Source organism: Diospyros lotus, chromosome 10 (assembly GCF_014633365.1).
Source record: "Diospyros lotus cultivar Yz01 chromosome 10, ASM1463336v1, whole genome shotgun sequence".
NCBI classification, from domain to species: domain Eukaryota; kingdom Viridiplantae; phylum Streptophyta; class Magnoliopsida; order Ericales; family Ebenaceae; genus Diospyros; species Diospyros lotus.
The window spans coordinates 324,932-343,425 of NC_068347.1; the positions used below are offsets into that span (position 1 = coordinate 324,932).

Genomic DNA, 18,494 nt, shown 5'->3' on the forward strand with positions numbered 1-18,494 from the left:
TTTCTCAACTTATTAAGGAATGTAGAAACTTATTAAGGCATGTAGACTTCGATTCTCATACCTAACAGCAGCTTTTTATTTTGACAATATACAAGGCCAGTTTATTGGTACAAACAGGTCAGTCAATGGCCTGGCTTGGAATTTCAGGTGGCCGGGCTGGTCTGGTCCTGACAAAAGAGGCCAGTAGGCAACTACCTGTAGACCAATGTGCAAGATAGGCCTGTTGTGTTTGATGAACAGTTAGAAGCATAAAAGTTCCAAAAAAATTAAGGCTTGGAAGCCTTTGTTAACACGGACATCTCCCTCCCTCTCTTGTGAGATACTGTGAATACTGTTGGTCTTTACAAATCTTCTTCCTTCTTTTTGGGTTGGCTGGTGAGTAATGGAAAATTATATATATTTTTTCTACCCCGTTATGCATCCATATACCATTTGCGCTGTCTTAGACCTTACTTCTAACAGTGTTTTCCTTGCTCAAAAATTAAAATAATATGAAAGGAAAACCCTGTATTTATCACTTCATAAATAAGGATTTTGGATTTGCATACCATGATTCAATTCTATAAAATTTAATATGTAAATTATCCAGACATTATTATGCACATTTAACACTTGATCTCAGGAAGACAAAAACCAGGGTTCTCAAGAACCTGATTCCACAAATTGTATCTCTAAATATTTCACCAATGCACAAGCATATCTTCAAATACCAACTTTTTCTTTTTGTCACTAATTTTCATATACCAACCTCTAATGTTCAAAAAATAGCATTGTACCATGTTGAACTCTGCCACTGTTAAGTATATCAATTATCTGTATTACATTTATAATTTGGTACAAGCAAAGATCATATTTGCGGACAACAAGTGACCTAGAGATTGAATAATAAGACACAGAAATTACACATCAATCCACTTCATCAAACATGAAAAGACAAATCAAGTAAGGTGATTTTCAGCCACGAGAGAACAAAAATACCTTATCCACGTCAACTAAGGGAACATGCAACTGAAATGATGGATCTAACCAATCGGGAGGTGATGAGGATACCTGAATTTGAGGATTGAAAGGAAAAGTTAACAATAGATACAAAGAGGAAGGGAAAAAAATAGATGTGTAAATGGCATGAGTAATTACATGCATAGGCCACAGCGGAAAACTAGATTTAGAAGAAAAATGGCAGTCTTCTAAATGCTTCAGTGTTGAAATATCTCACAACAGCATTAACATGGGTGAGAAACCCTTAATAATGGTTAAACAGTAGTTAAAAATAATAACACAATATGTCCAGTAAATAATAACACAATATGCACCAAGAAAATCAGTAAAACCTTTTGCTTTTGCATCTTCAAGGTTTATAAAGAAAAGAAAAGGCTATTGGCCCCTTCCCTTTTTGCACTAAAATGCAATACAAAGACAGATTGGATACAAAAACTAACCTCTAGCACTAGAAAGACTATCCCCACAATTGATAGTACTACAGAAACACATTAATTTTGTTCTCTTCTAGTTCACTCTCCTTCCCCTTATAGGCAGTGTCCCAAAGGAATGTTTCCCACAAACAATTGGTTTAGATAAGAAGATTTCACATAAAGCTTAGGATGCTTACCTGGATAAAGAATGGCAGTTTCCTTAGCTTTACTTTCTCAACCCCACCTCCAAAACAAAAATAAGGTACGTAGATAGATAGATAGATAGATAGATAGATAGATAGAGAGGGAGAGGGGGGGGGAGAGAGAGAGAGTCATGCCGATGTAATGACAATGCTGCCTAAACCCACGTGTTGCATCTATGAATAGAATATAGTTAGGGTCAGGGTTCAAGAAGGTAGGAGAATTCTAACTTCAAAAAAAAAAAAAAAAGGATAAATTCAATTCTGTTAATATGCTGGAATTTTAAAATTGAGAATATCTGAAGGCCTAAACAACAATTAACCTTGAGTTTGCTAGTTAATTTCAAGGCCAATGGGTAGGGAAAAGATTAGGGTAAATTTAAGCTGAAATCTTTAGAGCTTTGGAGCTTAAAAGTGCACTTCAAAGAGGCTGAGAAGTAACAACACCTTGCTTTCTCTGAAAAAAAAACAGGAGAGGTCCCTCCAAAACTTGAACATAAGAAAAGGGGAAAAATAGCAAGAGGAGAGGAAAACAAGTGCTTCAGGCACAAAAAGGTTAGACAAGTTCATACAACTCAATCCCAATTGCTATCCATCAAAAAGAAAGATCGCTTATGTTTCTTGGCTGCTAGCTTTCTCACATTACTATCAAATATAAAAGTAGCAATCCTCTAGTGATCAGGACTTTCTACATTTAATAAAGTCTCAACATAGGATGCAACATAATTTGATATTTCCAACAGTATTCTGGCCTATAAATAAATAAAATGAAACCAAATTGACTCCAAACATTTCTACATAATGATCACGGCATGCTCCATGAAAGTTTCTAGATTGTCCCTTTGCAGTCCCTAATATCCATTTCTACAGAATTGCAAGAATAATAGATTAGTCTCCTAGCAGAATTTTATATGAAGCAATTGAATAAATTTGTCCAAGTGCGTGCATTCGTATAAAATGCAAGTAAAAAAAAAAAAAAAGGACCAAATCTACTCAAGCATGACTATATAAAGTTCAAGGCAAGCAACAACTCTACAGTTTGGCCCTTTTTTCTTTCCATGCTTTGTAGTCTGTACCACCCCTGAATGTGGCTTGAAGATGCAAAGATGAAGAAAATTCAGTAAAAACAGATCTGATGACTGGAAAAAAGAATGCCATATGCATGTGGAAAATATATATTCCTTGGATGGCTTCTTAGATATGAATGGGTGTCTAGAGCAGTTCCCATCCAAAGTCTATTTCATAGGAACCTGTTTAAAAAAATTGGCCAGTCTACCCCAATAAGTAACTTTCATCAATCCTAAAAAATGGACTATGAACCAAAGACAAAATAGTTATTAAGAAACATGCAAGATAGCTAAATATCCTCTTGGATGTTGGCCCCTATGTTACCTAGATCGTGGTTTGTTGTGTTGCAGAGAAGGGAGACATCAGAAGGGAGCAAGAACATGGTAACCACACTTTGTAAATGTAGTACAACATGGCAGACTTGCACAGGATACTAATAGAATTCGAGTTAATTCTAAAGCAACTTTCTTTAACCAATAACACATCTATAAAATGACACGATACAGTTTTTCCTTCAAGTAAACCATGATGGCCAATTTGGCTGGCAGGTTGCAGGTTGAGTTATGGAAACAACCTCTTTGCAAAACAAGGGTAAGGCTGCTGCATACAGACATGGCCCTCTCCCAACCCTTGCAAAGCGGGAGCTTCGCACGCACAAGGGGCTTTTTCCATGATAACCAAAATTTATACACTTTGTCATATGCCAAAACTTTGCTTGTCCAATACTTTATTGACCACATTATATGTTTGAATTGAATGTTTCCCCCTCTACAAAAACCTTCAAAGTGAAGAAGGGGAAACAAAAAATCTTTGACTCGCTAAACTAACCATCTTGGAATGAAATTTCTGGGTTGCTAATTACAAAGGGATGGCCATTTTCCATCAACCTCAACTTCAGAGTAGGATTCTGTCTTATTCTATCCACAAGGGAAATGCTACAAAAAATGATAAGCTAAAAAGAATAAAATAACCTTACATTTTGATTCAAATCATTAACAGAACTGGTTGCCTGATTGATTATAGTCTCAACATTGTTGCCACCAGCTTCACTGATGCTTTTGTCACACTCTGAGGGTGCAGAACAGTTACCCGCACTGGGTCCATTGAACTGTACAGTTTTCACCTCCTGTTTAATCAACAGCAGTCAAATTCTATACAAAAATTTAAAACTATAACTACGGCCAGCATTAACAGTTAACACCACTCTATCCAGAACTAATAAAGAAGCTACATAGACCTTATGAGGGGATTGGCATGTCAAATTGCTAGCTTCACCACAACTAGTTTCATCAGACTCCACTAAAGATACTCTTCCATCTGTCAAGTCAGATGGACATGAACAAACATTTCTTTCAACAGAGAATGGATTGCTGTCAGGGGTATTCTTCAAATTTTGATGGTCACAAATGTCAATGTCCCGGCTCATATCAATTGGGGGTTCAAATGCCTGCCAATAACAATAGTCATAGAACTGTTCATATGGTCTAAGATGCAACTCACACATTACTTTCACAGGCATATGAAGAAATATATAAACAATCAGATAACAGCAAAGATGGAATAGCAAGAAAAAACAGAGCAGGATAATGAAAAAATTTGAAATCACCTGAAGCATGTTGAATATGAAAAAAGAATTTTTCGAAATACACCTGCAGCACAATGAAACCAAATCATTAGAAATTAACAAGATGTTATTTCGGAAACATGGCCCTCTTATCTCAAGCATATAACTGAGCATGAGCTTCTTTTCCTTATTCTAGACAAAGTTGCTAAATATGTTTAAATCCTGACCATAGATCCAAGCGTCTCCAAAACACATTATGTTTCTATAAGGGTATCTAGCATTTAAAGTTGAAAGAATATGATGCTCAGGGACGGTAAGCAAACAAAGGCTCACAAGATATTGAGAAGGTGGGATATAAATGATAAAATACAATTTTATAACCCATGCACAGGACAGGGGTTTCAGTCAGGAAGAGAAGTAGATGCCCATTGCTTTGACACAGTATTTACAGAGCCTACCCAATGCTTCATTCACCTTAAAAACTTTACCACAAATGTCAATATAGCTGTACAGCACCATGCTTAGATCAGTGTCTTTGCTTCCAACCTTCCTTAACCACACATCTTATGTTCAAATTTTAGCATCAGAATTCCTTTTGTTACAGATCTTAGACAGTTGTGTGCAGAAGCAATTCATCAGAGACAGAAATTCATCCAGGAGGAAATGTCAAATGAGAAACCTCAGAATCATTTCCTTTGCCTCAAACTGCATGAATCTGAAGTTTAAATTCTCAACACCTGAATTTATGGTTCTTGAAAGAATGTTTTACTTTCGAAGGGAAAAACTTCTACAATGTGATGGTGCCTTCCTTAACTGTTTATTTCCCTTCTGGGAAATCTGAAAACCATCTTTTTTAGCTGATGGCAACTGCAGCTACATATAACACTCTCCATAAAGTGTACCAAAGCTAAGAAAATTTTTAATTGTACCCAACTCATTTATTTTCTGTGAGAATCAACATGGTAGAAAATCAAATAATGTTGTTAATCAATTATTATTGTCAATGAAAGAATAAGTGCATCCTCATAGAAATTCACCACTATTCAACTTAAACCACCTACACTCTTAGGATCCACAATATCACAACCATTGCAATCCATGTAAGCCTGCCCCATGGTTTGGCAGGAAACAAAATATAAAAGATCTGGACTATCTTATAATATATCTTTCACATTTACAACTATATTTTACTATTTGAAGATGCCCTTTCCATGTTTTACTTGTATTTGGCCTTAGTATAGCATCAGATTTGCATGGAGAAACATTTACATATTGCCTGGGCTGTGTCAGGCACACATAGGTGCTTTGAAGGAGTACCACTGGTATAAAGTAACACATATTGACTAAGTATTTGTCACTCTTTACTCCCAAGATCTTCTTGCATCCAACTAATCTGTTAGAAAAAGATTTGCCAAGGAAACTAAATCATTGAAAATTGAGAAGGGACTAGATAGTGACCAGTAGCCCTTGAAATAGATACTTTTGTGCAATAGATTCAAAAACAGACCTGGGCCATTAATCTAGAGTTGACCACACGTATCCAACTTGAATCAGAATAATCAAAGGCCATCCACCACAATAAGCTGGATGCCTCAAATAGTTCCTAGTTCAGTAAGATATTTAAGCGAGTTGGGTTCACCAAAAGATGAGTACTCATCTTCAATTTCTAACATTTGAATCGTTTCAATTCCATCTGTCAAATTGCCATTCATCCCAAAAGCTTAAGCTGTTAGGAAAGCAGCCCCTCATGCAATTTGCATGTGAACACAGGTGCTCGTGCTCTTACACACAAACCAAAAGTGCACAAAAACCTTAAGGGATTATACATACATAACAAGACATGAACAAAACCAGCTAGAACCATGTTAAATTACCACTTTGTCCCAAAAGTTTATGCTATCAGGAATGCAGCCAAGCCAACAGCTTTCTAACACCATCTTTAAGAACAGCAAGGGAGAATAATTACAATGAATCTATCACATTTATCACCATACCTCATGCAGTTTGATCACTTTCATTTGTTGTAAAACTTGATCAGTAATGCCTCAAGGAAAGTGACAAATGGCCATTGTAGATAAAAGAATATGAAAAACCATGGCAAATTATCTAGCCAAAAAAACAAAAGGCAAATTCTAAGGCTGATAACGCTGGTGAAAAGTTCCATTTCAGCCTAGATTCATTGTTCATCTGTCCCCGTGAAGACATAGAAAGAAGTTCAACGTATTATCTTTTCTTGTTCTTGAACTTGGGCAAAGGAATTACACAAGTAATATCTAAACTTATTAAAACCTACAGCAGTGTGCAAAAAGTCAAGATTGTATAACCTTCTGCAAGGCCTGCCTGAGTATCAACCCTAGCACAATGGCATATGATTGCTACCATGAAAAAAATTCTTCCAATTAGGTTAGCAGGCTTTATTGTGAAGCAATATGCAAATAAATTCTACAACTCATGAAGAAAAAATTAAGTTGAGGAAAATACCATCTCAGCTTTTGAAATTTTATAGGGAGGTGGGACAACAGAGCCTGTAAAAAAAAATGCATAAGATGTCAGTTTCCCACAGAAGAACACCCAGGAAAGGATTTTTCATTATCTTAAATGATTGATAGAAACTGCATAATATAAACCTTACATGACCCCAGGTCAAAAATTTAAAAGTAAAATTTACTACCAATAATGATGCAGAAAGGCATACAAAAAAAAAAAAAAAAGTTTCTCAACAAGCATCCATTTAAAGAAAGGTAATTTTTGTCATCAGTAAATGAAAAAAATAATAATAAATGCATAAAAGTTTATGAACCCAAGTATGAAGTATCGCTCTTCAATATGATCAAAGTGTAGGTACTTAATTGCATCAATACACAAACTACATGGTGAGGTCAAATGTATGTAACATGTCAGTATCGGATTGGGATATGATTTTGGGACATTAAGTGGAAAATTTGGTTTGACGGGATATCCATACTGGATCATTACGATTTTGGGTCATTAAGTGGAAAATTTGGTTTGAGAGGATATCCATACTGGATCATCACGATTTTAGTTCATTAAGTGGTAAATATGGATTAGGATCATCAGTGACCACAACACCAAATTACTCTCCTAGTTCGTTGTTCAACTATATAAGTGAGGGTATTAATGTAATTAATGTACATAATATACCATTTGTATATATACTCTTGTATTATATGTTGGGAAGATAGAAATACAAAATATTTTATTATTTTACATGGTATCAGAGCTAGGTTTCAAACCCTAACCCTAACTAGTACCATTGCCGCAATAGACTTCACTAGCATTGCACTGGCAGTGCATCTACTGTCCCCCTTTACTATTGTGATTTCTTATTCGTGAATCTTCTTTGCAATTCCTTTGCGTATGGAGAAGGAGTGTATGTGCAGTCTCAATTAAATGACAATTCTTGCATTCAACAACCCCATTTTGCTATGGGGTGCTAGGAAGTTTGGTGAACAATCAATTCAATGCCATATAAGATTTAATCACTACGAAGAACGTGAATAGGCAAATTAAACTGAGTTCGAATTTCAGCACAAAAGACAGTAAAGACAAAAAATAATTCTAAACAATTTTTCATTTAATATAACCATGTAATTCGTGAAAAATCAACAAAGGTTAAAAAGTAACGAAAACCTTTTTTGAACTTACAGAACTTGGTAGCTCTTCCAACAGATAAGTCTAGTGTTGAATGTCACTGGCTTTATACAATTGAATTTCGTCTCAATGGCAGAATTGATTGCATCAAGGCCACCTTGTTTGACAAAAGGTATACTCAGATTTTTGGCCTTGATCATGGGGACACTTTTTCTCTTGTAGCTAAGATCTCCTATGTTCACCTATCCTTGTCTCTCTTTTTTTTTAAACAAGTGAGCACAGATATGATATTAATTTAAACCATAAGAGAAATACAACAATCCTTAGAAAACACCGGCGAACCAATGGCCCAAAACAAGAGAGATCCATACAAACCATTAGCCCACCCCAAACACCAGCAGTTAGGGAGACCATGGCCACCCAAAACTGACTTCATAGCCAACCAACCTAGAAGAGAGAGAACTTAAATTCCAAGAGAAGAAGCCGACATAATAACCTGGTCCACAAAGTAAGGGAAAGATGGCTCCACAGCCCTAAGCCAAGCCACTAACGCTAACCTGACAAGCACAAAGTTAGAGATATCAACCACACCTGACCCCCGATCCTTGAAAACTAACATATTTCGTTCCAGCCACACCATCCATAGCGCTGCATAGAGAAGAAACTTCCATACCTTCCTTTGCTCTTTACCCCAAGCAAAATAATCCCATTAGTTGAATAGACCCCCAACCAATCTCGGACAGACCTACTCATAGCACCACCATCTAAAAATTGGCCATCATAAGCACAAGACAGTTTCACAGTGAACGAAGAGGTGGTCCACAGACTTCGGGATAGAGCCACAAAAGACACAAAGTAGATCATCCCCTTGTAGAATCTCTTTCCTGCTCAAATTGTCCTTTGTGTTAATTTTCCCCCAAATGACAGGCCACACAAACAACTCCACTTTTGGAGGAGTAAAACTACCCCAAACACGAGCTGCCACAGAATTAATTTGGGGAATGTTGGATCCAAACATCAATGAGCAAAGTCTCTCATTAAATGAGCACGACCAAAAAGAACTAGCCCCTTCAAATGACCAAAATACCCGATCCCCACTTCCACTTACCAAATGGACTTGGGAAATAACCCTTAGCAACTCAGCCCGGATATATTCTTCTCTTTCAAGAAGCGGCCTTCTCCAATTAAGGCACCAAAACCATTTGTTATTCACCCAAAACCCTAACTCTGCCACCTTCTTCCCTTTATCCATGGACACTACGTAAAGCTGTGGGAATAGGTCTGAAAGAGAAGAGATACCCACCCAAATGTCTTCCCAAAACCAAATCAAGTCACCCTTACCAAGGCAGATTTTTACCCCTTCCATGGCCACTGACCAAGCCTCATTACTATTGGTAAAAGAACCAACAATGTCCCTCCACCAAGAGATTCTACAAAGGGATGATCATTAACCTCTTCATCAACTGGATATCAAGAATGCCTATCTTCATGGTGATATAAAGGAGGAGTTGTCTGTCACGACCCTGAGGAGTAGTGTGTAATATTGTAAAATGTTAGGGTATAAATGAGGAAATTAAGGAGTATTAGAACTGTTTGAACAGCTAACTGAAGTTGTTGAGGTAGTTAGGAAATTGTTGATGTAGCTAGAGGTCCTATAAACAAGGACTATGGCACTTTGAGAGGTATCATTGAAGTGAATAATCAATTCCTCTCTTTTGATTCTCTCTTTCCCTCGTCCTTTCTTTTTGTTCTCTCTCTATCAATCTCACATTCACATACTACCAAATTGCAAGCCCTAATTCAAGGGCTTGACAAAGTGGTATCAGAGTCGGTTGGTCCAACAGTGGCTAGTAGCAACAGTAGCGAAAGGAACAATCACGGCCCAGTGCAATCGAGGATCAAGAAGTAATGGCTGAAGGAACACGCCTAAGGCAATTGGAGTTGAGGTTGGAAACCACGGAGTTCGACATGAATAACACCCAAGAGGCCATGCGCCAAACGAGGGAAGAATTGGCCGAGTGGAAGGAACTCATGCAAGCGACATCAGAAAAGCAACAAGAAATAGTCGAAAGATGCCAAGAATCAGTCCAAAGGTGTCAAGAAACTGTGGAACAACAAGGGCAAAGGATCAACAATAAGTTAAATATGTTGGCATCTCTGCCCCAATTCCGGTTGTCATTAGAATTTCCACCAAGACAGGCGTCAGCACCGAGCTTGCTGCATCGAGGCAATCAATCGAGGGCGAAAGGAGTTCTAGAGGAGGCGGAGCAGCAGTTAGTTCAAGAAAACCTGGGAAGGAATATGCAATCGGTGGTGCACGACCATGCACCCATGCCGAAGCTGGAGATACCACTACTTGAGGGAAAGAGTCCAAGGTGGTGTGAACGATTCTTCTAGCTCTACCAAACTACTAAGGATCAAAAAGTGACTCTAGCGGCAGCCTATTTGAATGAAGTAGCAAATTCTTGGTACCAGGGGTGGGTCCAAGATGGAGGGCTGCAAGTGGGGTGGAGAGCTTTCTCGGATGGCCGCTATGAACGCTTCGAAGATAAGAAGATGACAGATGTTATTGAAGAATTTAGTAAGCTTAAACAAGAAGGTACTATAATGGAATACCTTGCCCATTTCAAAGAATTGAGATCATTGGTATGTACAATTCAACCCAGACTTACCGAACAATATGTGGTATCAATTTTCGTGAGTGGGTTAAAGGAGGAGTTACAGCCCATGGTAAAGATGATGACACCAACAACAGTTGGTCAGGCGGCAGAAAAGGCGAGGCTTCAAGAAATGACCTTGGAGACCATTTTCAAGAAACACAACATCCCTTATAAGCCAAGTATCATAGCCGAACAATATGGTGGAAGGAGCTCTAGACCCTTGATCACGTGGCCTAACCAATCAGCGACCAAGGCAATAGCAAACAGCAATGGAGGGAAGGAAAGTCTGATGGAACAAAGGAGGCAATTGGGGTTGTGCCTCAAATGCGGCGACAAATATGGCCCTAGTCATCAATGCAAAAGACAACTGATGAAGATGAAGAAGTAGAAGAAGTGGTAGAAGGAGAAGGATTGCAAGAAGATGAAGAAGAAGTACAAAGGGAGACCTTACGTCTGGTTACCACCAAATTCGAATGGCACCATCTGACATACCTAAAACAATTTTCCGAACCCATCAAGGCCTATAGGAATTCACTATTATGCCATTTGGCTTGACCAACGCCCCTGCCACTTTTCAAGCCTTGATGAACTAGATTTTCTTACCCCATTTGAGGAAATTCATCCTCGTTTTCTTTGATGACATCCTTGTTTATAGCTCACACTTTTGACCAACTCCTATCACACCTCCGCACCACATTTGAGATCCTTAAGTCTCACCAATTGTTTGTTAAGCTCTCCAAATGTACTTTTACTGACAAAGAAGTTGAGTATTTGGGCCATATTATTTGTGGTGATGGAATGAGGACAAATCTGAAGAAAGTGGAAGCCATGAGAGAGTGGCCTAGGCCTAAGGCGGTAAAGGAGTTGAGAGGATTTTTGGGCCTAACCGGTTATTACCGGAAATTTGTTCAACACTATGGTATGATTAGCAAGCCACTTACTAAGCTACTCAAGGAGGAGGGATTTCAATGGAATCCTAGGGCAAAAGCAGCTTTCATTGCCCTCAAGAAAGCTATGTCTATGGCCCCAATCCTTGCTTTATCAGATTTTTCCAAGTCTTTTGCAGTGGAGACAGATGGGTACAAGAAGGGCGGCCCTTGGCCTTTATAAGCCAAGCCCTTTCCCAAAAACACTTGGGCTTAAGTGTTTATGACAAAGAACTATTGGCAATGCTAAGAGCTATTGATAAGTGGCGTCATTATCTAGAGGGGAGTCCATTTGTGATCAAAACGGACCGCGAGAGCTTGCAATTTTTAGCTCAACAGAAGTTGCGCACACATCTCCAACGAAAGGGAGTTTCTAAACTTATGGGTCTGTATTTTACTATTCAATATTGAAAGGGTAAGAAGAACGTGGTGGCCGATGCCCTCTCAAGACGAGATGAGAACGTAGCATGTCAGTCTATTATAGCTGTACTGCCAGAGTGGATGAAGGAGTTGGAAGAAAGCTATGAGAAAACTAAGTGGCTCAGGGAGATTTTAGCGCAACTGGTGGTTAATCCTACTGCAGTCCCTGATTATACATTGACTAACGGGTTGGTGAGATACAAAAGTCGATTGGTGGTGGGAGATGACACTACTCTAAAAGTGAAAATTCTTAAAACTCTCCATTGCTCTCCAATAGGTGGTCATTCAGGAATTCGTGCCACTTATCAAAAGGTAAAGCAATTATTCTTTTGGCCGAGGCAGAAAACAGAAGTATTGAAGTTTGTAACGGCATGTGCAGTATGCCAGCAACGTCAACACAAGCAGGTGGCCTATCCTGGTTTATTACAACCCCTTGGCAAGCGTGGGAAGGCATTTCTATGGACTTTGTAGAGGGCCTCCCTAGATCAAAAGGTAAAGATGTGATTATGGTGATAGTCGATCACCTGACTAAGTTTGGGCATTTCCTCAGCTTATCCCATCCATTTACGACCCGAGAAGTGGCCAAGACATTTTTAGATAGAGTGGCCAGCATCCATGGTATCCCTAAAACCATTGTTTCGAATAGAGATAAGGTTTTCACAAGTTCATTCTGGCAGGAGTTATTCAAGAAGCTATGAGTGGGGTTATGTATGTCAACGGCCTACCACCCTCAAACGGATCGCCAAATGGAACAAGTAAACTAGTGTTTGGAAGCGTATTTGCGGTGTATGTGCTTCAACCACCCCAAGAGTTGGAACAAATGGCTACCGTCAGCCCAATGGTGGTATAATTCCACCTATCACAGTGCCATCAAAAGAAGTCCTTTCGAAGCTATGTTTGGATATAGACCTACTTTACTGCTCGCACTATCAAGGTCTCAACCTACTATGGCTAATGTGGAGCACTACTTTCAACAAAGACAACAGCTACTAAAGGTCCTAAAAAGAGAATTAGTTACTGCTCGTAACCAGATGAAACAGGTAGTAGACAGAAGACGCAGTGAGAGGACTTTTGAGGTAGATGATATGGTCTACCTCAAGGTACGACAGTTCTTACGGCAGCCCTATACTTCTCTACCAATTTCTAAGCACAGTCCAAAGTATTTTGGACCTTATCCAATTGTGTGTGGCCAAGGTACATCTAATGGCGTACAGGTTGCAACTACCTGAAGGAGTGAATCAACATCCGATATTCCATGTCTCCTTGCTCAACATGGCGAAAGGAGTGGTTGTTTCTGCTAGACAGGACTTACCCCTAATGCAAAAGAGGAAGAGGAGAAACAGGTACTATACCAAGGGCAGCTACCTCTAGTTCAAGTGAGAGTGTAGTGGTCTCATTTACCACCGGACAACACTACATGGGAGTATCTCCCAGATCTCCTGAAGCAGTTTCCCCGAGCTGTAGGCCTTCTTTGAATTCTTGAGGACAAGAATTGTTTGAAAGGGTAGGGATTTGTCACGACCCTACGGAGTAGTGTGTAATATTGTAAAATGTTAGGGTTTAAATGAGGAAATCCAGGAGTATTACAACTATTTGAACGGCTAACGGAAGTCGTTGAGGTAGTTAGGAGATTGTTGATATAGCTAGAGGTCCTATAAACAGGGACCTACGGCACTTAGAGAGGTATCGTTGAAGTGAATAATCAATTCCTCTCTTTTGATTCTCTCTTTCCCCCTCCTTTTCTTTTTGTTCTCTCTCTCTATCAATCTTACGTTCATATACTACCAAATTGCAAGCACTAATTCAAGGGCTTGATAGTGTCTACTGAGCAACCTCCTGATTTTGTTGCTCAAGGGGAGAATGGGCTAGTGCGTTGCCTTGAAAATCCTTATATGACCTAAAGCAGTCTCTTCAAGCTTGGTTTGGTAGATTTAGTTCAGTTGTTCTGGAGCTTGGGTAAACTCAAAGTGCAGTTGATCATTCTATATTTTATCACTCTTAGCTTGAGGAGACAAGGATGCTTGGATGTAAGCCTATAAATACCGCTATGGATATGAATATCAAATTATGAATATCAAATTGTTTCTGAAACGAGAGAGCCTATGCTTGACCTGGACACTACTATTGATTCGTTGGCAACCTTAATTACCTCACAGTCACCCATCCTGATATCACATTCACTGTAAGTGCAGTAAGTCAATTTCTAGATTCACCTTGTGACAATCACTAGGATGTAGAAGATGCCCTTGATCACAGTATATTATATTGAGATCACAGACACAACCAGACTGATTGTGGGAAATATATAGATGTCAATTGGGTGGGAGAAGGTATTGACAGATAGTCCAAACCAATACGGGTGAGGATTATTCCTTGGCAAGAATCATCTCCTAAGAGGATTGGGTTACTCTCTTTTTTTTTTATGGGTTTTTTTTTTGGGGGGGGGAGGGGGGCCTTCCATACCAAGAAATAAACCCACTTATCACTAAATTCACAAACACATTAATCCAATGTCCATAGTAACAAAATAGTCTTTGGCCCTTCCCCTATTCTATTATTTTAGCTTTGTATTTTATCCCTCTTTCACACCCTTTATTCTTGTTTATGCTACCCCTCTACACAATTGTTGAATTGGGAGCACTGGAATGCACTCAATCTTAGCCGAATTCAATCCCACACACACAGAATTAAATCAAAAACAGAAACAGAATAAGAATAGAATTAAATGACAGATTAAAGATACGCAAACCACAAGAAGACACAACGATATATCCTAGTTTAAATCATCTAAAGATGATCCTACATCAGTACAAGAATCCCTCACGAGTACAAATGAAAACCGAGATTACAAAGGCTATCTCTCTCTAGACTTTTCTCTCAATCATAAGCTGACGCAGCGTGTAGCGCGAGTGTGAAGAAAACACACCAAAATAAACCCTTGAAAGAGCAAACTTCAATGGCCGAAGCTTGGCTTTCAAGAAGACGCAAAAACAAGACTGTTTTGCTAAGAAAACCCAAACAGGTTGCTGAAATTTGATTAAGAAAAACTTGATTACAAACTCTAGATCCTAGACATATTTATAGTATTTGGCTAATCCAAATCCATCTAATATTTGGAAAACAAAATCCAACTAGAATCCTAATAGAAATAAATCATAATCCAACATGAAGTAGAATCCTAAATCAAGTAGAATTCTAAAAACTTAAGAAGTATTAAAATAACATAAAGTAGAATCCTAAACCAAGTAGAATTCTAAAACTTAAGAAGTATTAAAATATTGTTCCGGCGTGGTCGGGTTGGCTTTGGGCCGGGTCTTGATTGGTGACCGCATCACAAGCACTCGTATACTATCAGAATGATACCTCAAGCGACTGCCCCCTGCCTTATATTTACAGACATATGGGGCGGACCATACAAGGAATATAAAAGACATTACAATACCTAATATACCCTTATGCACAAGTTACCATTAGAACACACCCTAACTAACTAATCTGCAGCTTGAAACTAACTTGGACTCCACTGATTTCTTCAAGGGCTAAACTTGATGCAAACAAACAACAAAAATTCTTATACCAATAGCTAGAGTCATCCACACAAACAAAGACCATAATTATCTCACAAAAATATTTTAACTTACTCCAGTTTTTCTTATTAGTTTGTAAATGAGATGCAATTCACAAGGGTCATAGAATTAGTGCTCCTCATAATAATACCCATGTAATATTGCCAGAACTAACTTCATGTTTTTCTGAAGACTTTAGAGAGAAATTTAGCACAAGAAGGTATAATGTATGCAAAAAAGAGAAAATAAAAAATGAGATTATATGTAATAAAATTGGAGTGAGTCGAGTGACATGCAATGAAGATAAGATGCAAGAGACACAATTAAGATGATTTGGGCATGTAAGCAAAACAGTGATAAACATGTATGTGAGACAAAAAAATAAAATAGAGGAAGTTTGTAGCAAAAGGAGGAGAGAGGCAAAAGGAAACTTAGTGAAAAGTCCTTAAACGTGACATGGGATATAATCACCTTAAAAGGATATGGCCATAGATAAAGATGGTTGGGATCCAAAACTCATGGAACCACTCCCACTTAGTGGGATTAAGATTTGTGATTGTTGTTGTTATAGAGTACAATGCATGGGAGATATAAAAAAATACTACGCAGATAAGTCAAACAATGTTGTGACTGAAAATTTGATGCAATGGGAGTGTCTAAGACTTGGTAGGACAAATGCAAAACAAACAAGTGAAATAGAATTGCAAGACTGAGGAGATATTAGTGATAGGAGAAGAATGAATATAAAGAACAAGAAACAGAAAGGAAAATGCCAAGAATTTAAGGTCAGAGAGGAAGAGAGAAGCAAGTAAGAACAAAATAGGAAACCAAAATCAATGACTGGAAAAACACCATGAACCTTTGGGAGAGTTAACAAGAAAAACCTTAAAGGCCTTTTCAAACAGAAACAGAAAATCTAGAAAAATGATAGAAGGCCATGAAATAAGCACATGACTAATCAGTATACCATACATCTTCACAACCAACCTCAATACATAACCAGGATTGATGACTAGTGTATTTAAAGTGCTGGGGAATCAATATTCCTTTATTCTTTGATAAGTTAAACTTGCACAATAAGCCACATATAGTAGGTGAATTTTTAAGTTCACTGCAGTTCCATACCTTTACTGCAAATTTCTCAATATTCCATGATATACAGATATAGTAACAAATTTTGATATCAAGATAATATTAAATAGAATCAAGCATCAGAACTAACAGTAAAAATACAACACAATAACAAGACATAGGTGATAACCAAATAAGCCTGTGTGGCAACTGGTTCATTTAAGAATAAACATAACAGCAATATATCAGATAACCAGACTAGCCCTTAACAGTAGGGCTGGATTTTATTTTATCCCATATCAAATGTTTCAGTTATGACCAAACCAGTTACCCAATATGGAAAATAGAACACCTTGTGGGCAGGTGGAAGCCTTCGGAAAGATTTTTCATAACGTTTGACATCCTCCTCTGCAGCATCAGGATAGCTGTGAGATATGTTTTTAAATGATTAGGGAATAGGATTCGAAATACCATTTTGTCCATATAATCTTGGCAATACTAATGGTTTCAGGCATAATCAAGCCTCAAATTCAACAAATAAATTATACACTAAATTAAATAATCGTACAAAGTATTAAAACTATTTATCCTAACATTCAATTATAAAGCACTGACCTCATCAGATGGTATGTTAGGAATTAAAGCACCACGTGAAGCTAGCGCAAGAACTTAAAACAAATTTAGAAAACCAATGAAAGCAAGCAAAAGAATGGAGGAAAAAACAGAACTTTTATAATTAGGGGATGAAAATATTCAACAAACATAGTTATTGGATCACACTTTACAGAAGTTAATGTATGTCCTGCGCAAAAGATTTTGTTATAGTGGCTCCAATTGTGACTGATGGGTTTAATCCCCTTCTCTTTCTCTTTTTTTTTTTTTTTTCCTGTATTGCTCCATGGTGAAGTGCCATGGGCGTATAGACACAACACATAAAAGCAAGAATAAGAATTGAGAAAAGAAAAATAAAAATAAAACCTTCTTGCAATAGGGTCTAAGAAAGAACAATTATTTATCACATAGTTGAAGTAAGCTAAACCTTCAAACAAGTTACGAAAATCACAGAAATGCAGCCTTCGATTCTTAAACCCAATCAACAGAGGAATAGACCACTCTGGTTGGAAGTAAAACTCCTAAGTGATCAACTATGTAAGTTGGAAACTTCGATCCGACCAATAACTAAACAACTAAAAGCCTGAAGAAGGAATGGGTAAGCCTAAGAGAGTGGAGCGGCGTATAAACGGCAAAGATGTATGCGTAAAAACATACTTGAGATAAGCGCTGATAATACGCCTGAGAGATTTGACTTCCAGGGCCTCCTCTTCAAGCCTTCGCCTTCGTAGTTCCTCTTCCGACGACTCCACCACCTCCACTTCCCTCTTCCACATTTCTTCCTCCATTTATTGGTGAAATGTTCCTTCTTCCAAACCTCGCAGAGACCGTAATCTCTGTTTGTTCGCCCACCGCGTGTGTGTATATATATATACACATATGAAAGGGCTGGACGCATTCTTCTTCTGGGCCCCTGTATTTATATCCGATCGCACTTTGGCCCCACGCATTCCAACAACTTTCAGTCCACGCCCTCACTCTTTTCAGCCAATTATCTTCTTGGTCACCATTAAAATAAAAACATTCAATAAAAGTATTTTAGATTTTATCAATTTGTTTTTAAAACCATAAATGAAGTTTGGAATTTTTATAAATTATTTATTTACCAAAATACCATATTTCGTTCTAACCACATGTGAAATAAAAATTTATCTAAAATAATATAATCACACGTGACATTAATAACTTTATCATACTATTATTACTATAATGTTTATTTTTAAATTTGTTTGGCATTGTATTTAGAAGCGAGGTAAAGTGTGTTTGCTTCCAAATGCAATAGCCATGGTATTTAGACAATTTTTCTTCATTTTTAACTCAAACGCGTTTAATATTTTTTAAAGTAAAATTCAACTTCACAATTTTGACGATGTGAAATTTGAG

At 37.9% G+C, this 18,494-nt stretch overlaps 1 protein-coding gene across 3 annotated transcripts in view; it reads right to left on the minus strand.

The window, feature by feature from the left end:
* The window catches only part of LOC127811011 (uncharacterized), a 38,715-nt gene extending 20,751 nt beyond the window's left edge, over positions 1–17,964 (minus strand). Inside the window, exons 1-7 of one of the 3 annotated variants that reach the window (XM_052350689.1) lie at positions 17,769–17,964; positions 16,852–16,924; positions 6,726–6,769; positions 4,287–4,329; positions 3,918–4,127; positions 3,657–3,806; positions 979–1,050 (exon numbers count right to left, since the gene is read on the minus strand). In XM_052350689.1, the coding sequence (XP_052206649.1) occupies positions 979–1,050; positions 3,657–3,806; positions 3,918–4,127; positions 4,287–4,329; positions 6,726–6,769; positions 16,852–16,924; positions 17,769–17,899 (723 nt within the window). In that variant the 5' untranslated portion in view covers positions 17,900–17,964. Of the gene's footprint in view, positions 1–978; positions 1,051–3,656; positions 3,807–3,917; positions 4,128–4,286; positions 4,330–6,725; positions 6,770–16,830; positions 16,925–17,768 lie in introns of all 3 variants that reach the window. The other 2 variants (XM_052350688.1, XM_052350690.1) reach the window with 2 other exon arrangements.
* Between the last annotated feature and the right edge of the window lie 530 nt (positions 17,965–18,494).